This window comes from Coenobita brevimanus, chromosome 110 (genome assembly GCF_032717465.1).
Source record: "Coenobita brevimanus isolate Jiangsu-jjx chromosome 110, ASM3271746v2, whole genome shotgun sequence".
NCBI classification, from domain to species: Eukaryota; Metazoa; Arthropoda; class Malacostraca; order Decapoda; family Coenobitidae; genus Coenobita; species Coenobita brevimanus.
This window is the reverse complement of record NC_137063.1, coordinates 9692898-9696556: the sequence shown is the minus strand read 5'-3', so window position 1 is coordinate 9696556 and position 3659 is coordinate 9692898. Positions and strand designations below refer to the sequence as shown.

At 48.6% G+C, this 3659-nt stretch overlaps 1 protein-coding gene across 1 annotated transcript; it reads right to left on the bottom strand.

Annotated features, from left to right (window-relative positions):
- Positions 1–365: 365 nt before the first annotated feature.
- LOC145417425 (uncharacterized) lies at positions 366–1394 on the bottom strand. Its single transcript, XM_080286108.1, has one exon. It carries the CDS (start codon positions 1392–1394, stop codon positions 366–368), a length of 1029 nt encoding a protein of 342 aa, XP_080142234.1.
- Positions 1395–3659: the final 2265 nt, after the last annotated feature.

Genomic DNA, 3659 nt, shown 5'->3' with positions numbered 1-3659 from the left:
AAGTCGACCTCACTGCATCCACGCTGCATCCTTAGCGCGTGCGCAGTGAGATATCAGCGTCCGCGCGGCGATCATAAATATAGAGGTGTTTTGCAGAGCTCGTCATTTCAACTTCAGTTGTTTTTTAGAGCACGTTTTCAACTTCATGATGGGGAAGCAGACAAAGAAGGCAAGGGGGAACGCTCCAGCACCCAGAGGCAGGGGCAGGGGACCCTCTCCCAGTTCCCCTACTTCAGAGCCATCATGTTTATATTGGAAATACAATACTTTCTGTTCAAATACTTTGCAACTGTTCATATATTTAGCAACTGCTCATAACATCACATTTGGCAACTGTTCATATATTTGGCAACTGTATTTTTATATCAACATGTCTTGCCAGGGCACAGATCCTGCAGGAGAATTGAGGCAAAGTTTGAGGTATTCTCACTGTTTCTTGGCTGCAGTGCTGTCACGGTTGGGTCTCTCTGGCTGTAGACCTCGTGCATGTTGCACGTTGCCCTCCAGGATCTTGGGACCAGCTGGTAGTTGGCATCCTCCGTATCCAGTGCAGCATTCTGAAGGGCAGGGTAGCGCATCCTCATCAAGTTGTGGAGACAGACACAGACCTCGACGACGAGTTGGACAGTGTCAGGTTCCTGCTGTATGGTACTCAGAACCTGCCAACGTTGGGCCAGGATGCCGAAGGCATTTTCCACAACGCGACGATCTCTGGATATCCTGTAGTTGTAGATCCTCTGCTCTTTTGTCATCCTCCTCTGAGGGTAGGGTTTCATCATGTTGGTCCGCAGTGCAAACGCATCATCAATCAGGATGAAATATGGTGTGTCCCTGTCGTCATTTGGTAGGGGGTCTGCTGGGGGAAGACCAATGGTCCCATCTTCTAGACACTCCTTCAGCTCTGATGCATTGAAGATCTGCGCATCTGACATGTGTCCGTGGCCTCCAACATCTGTCCAGAGAAACTTATAATCTGAGTCAACGAGGCCCATCAGAACAATGGAGTAGAAGTCTTGATAGTTGTGATACAGGCTTCCACTGTCTGCTGACCGTTTGCAGGCAATGTGCTTCCCATCCAGGGCTGCACAAGCATGAGGTAAGTTCCATTTACGTGCAAACACTTCAGCAGTGGGGCGCCATTCTTCAGAGGAGGTTGGACAGCTGATGACTTCGTTCTTGTACTCATCTACCATGGCCTGGCAGACTTCTCGTACTAGGACAGATAGGATGTTATGAGGCACCCTGAAGTCAAACTTCATACTGGCGTACTTGTCACCGGATGCTAGGTGGCGCATAGTTATGGCAATCTTCATCCCAGGTTCAATAGCCTTCCTATATCTGGTGTCTTGTTTGGTGCATCTAGGACCAGCTCTGGCAACTAGCTCATCACACATCTCTAGTGGTACTCTTAGGAAGTTGAAGAAAGAAGCAGGATCTTCACTGCATAGCTCAGGCATTAGGTGATGATACTGGCCAAACTGAAGTCTTCTCCTAACACCTAACCATGGCCTGACCCAGCATCTCCTTGGCCTTCTTCTCATCCTCCTTCTTCTCATATAGTTGAGAAGAGCCATGTCATTCTCTGCCTACTGTGCCTGTATATGTGCTAATTGCTGTACAATTAACAAATTCTGTCTTTCTGCAGCCACGGTGAAGGGGAGCTGGAAAATGATGTGTGGATGCTGATGCTGTATTTACACCAAATGTGTGTGTGCACATGTGTCAAAGTGGGGTCGCACTAGAGATGCACTGCAGATGCACTACGGTCGTAGTAAGAAGGCAATGGTTGTCGTGGCAATGCCCTGGGGTCATCCTATGTTTGAGAACAAGTCCATAACATGCAGTAGTAATGCAGTGAGGATGCAGAAAGGTCTAATTAGGCTCATAGTGGCATCTACCTGAACACAGTAAGCTCTAAACTCTACTTAGGGTTACAGAGGAGAGATCTGGCGAGCCCAAGCAGATCTGTGCGACCCTAAGTAGAGTTCAAGTAGAGGTTACTGCAATCACGTAGATGGCAGTGAGATGCCAGGGCAACCCTACTGCGAGCTGACACCTCGGCGACCTCAGTGCGATGGTTTTGAGCAGGTCCAAAACAATCACCGCGCCTAGGCAACCTAAGGTGATCGTGGAGACCCTAAAAAGACCTAGGCAGAGTTCAGAGCGAGGCTAAAGCCCCTGTCACACATATGTGACTCAAGGGCCGACCGAGGCGCGACTCAAGGTCGTGTCCTAGTTGGGTCCCATGCCTCCCAACTGGCCCCGAATCTAATCTGCTCATGACTGCCTAATGACCGCGTCAGGACTGCCTCACGACCAGTCGTGACGTCCTCAAGAACGCGACAAGATCACAAGGCGACCATGAAGCGACGGAGCTACGAGTCTTCAAATTAGAAATTTAACGAATTTTTGTCAGCTACGACCATGACACGACTGCCCACGAACGCAAGACGACTTCGTGATGCCTTTGGGGAATGCACCCCAACCCCCCCGGACATCCCCATGACCCCCCCACAACCGACCCATGGGGCGGGTCATCACACCTGAACCACCAATGACACCCAGTGTGGGGAACGGCATCACACCTAGACCATCAATGACACCTAGCATGAGGCGGGGCATCACACCTAGACCACCAATGACACCCAGCGTGAGGTGGGGCATCACACCTGGACCACCAATGACACCCTGGGCATCACCATGGACCTCTCCCATGCCTAGTCAGGTGATGAGGGACACACAGTCATAATGGTTTTTTTGTCGGCGACAGCATCACGACACACAACGACTGCATTATGACGCATCCAATTGAGCTAAGTCTGCTTCACGACCGAAGTACGACACTCCCGACTGCAACGCAATTGTGACACGACTATTGGCAAGTCATGAAGTGGCCACGATTTTTTAACGCGTGTGTTAAAAAATCGTGAGGCCCGACGAGTCGTCCCAGCGGCTCATGAGTGCCCTAAAGAGTCCGGGCTTTGTCAGCGAATCAAGGGGCAATCGATGAAAAAATGCGTTACGACCTTGAGTCGTGCCGCAGTCGGCCCTTGAGTCGTTTTTGTGTGACGGACTCAGGTAGATCTGTGCGTCCTTACAGCGAGTTTCCCATTTTTTTTTTTTTTTTTTTTGGTCGCAGAGGGCTCGCCGTGGCATCGCAGCTCTGGTGTGACACGGGTATTAACAGGATTGAGTCAGGCTCGTAATGACCTGTCTTCTTTCCTTATTTTATCACACATTTCTGTGTGTGTGTGTGTGTGTGTGTGTGTGTGTGTGTGTGTGTGTGTGTGTGTGTGTGTGTGTTCTTACCGACTCATTTTATTTTTTTTATCGAGACGAAGATGCACTTGACAGACTGGTGATGAGTGGCTGACTGCAATTTGTTCGAGTAGCATCGTTGTATTTAGGTTAGTAAATAAGTTTTGATTCACACTACCGGCAATTATCTGAAATACAACGATGTTATTGGGACATGTTGCATTCAGCCAATCATCACCGACCTGTTAAGTACATCTTCGCCTTAAAAAAAAAAAAAAAAAAAAAAAAAAAAAAAAACGTATAATTGTATCTTTACAGGAATGAGTCAAGCTCGTACTGTCCAGTATTTTGAACCACTTTTACCAAACATATCCTTAAATCTATGAATGGTTTTGGCATAC

Excerpts from the sequence above, each read along its gene's own strand:
- LOC145417425 (XM_080286108.1), bottom strand. The coding sequence starts at position 1,394 with ATGTGTGATGAGCTAGTTGCCAGAGCTGGTCCTAGATGCACCAAACAA.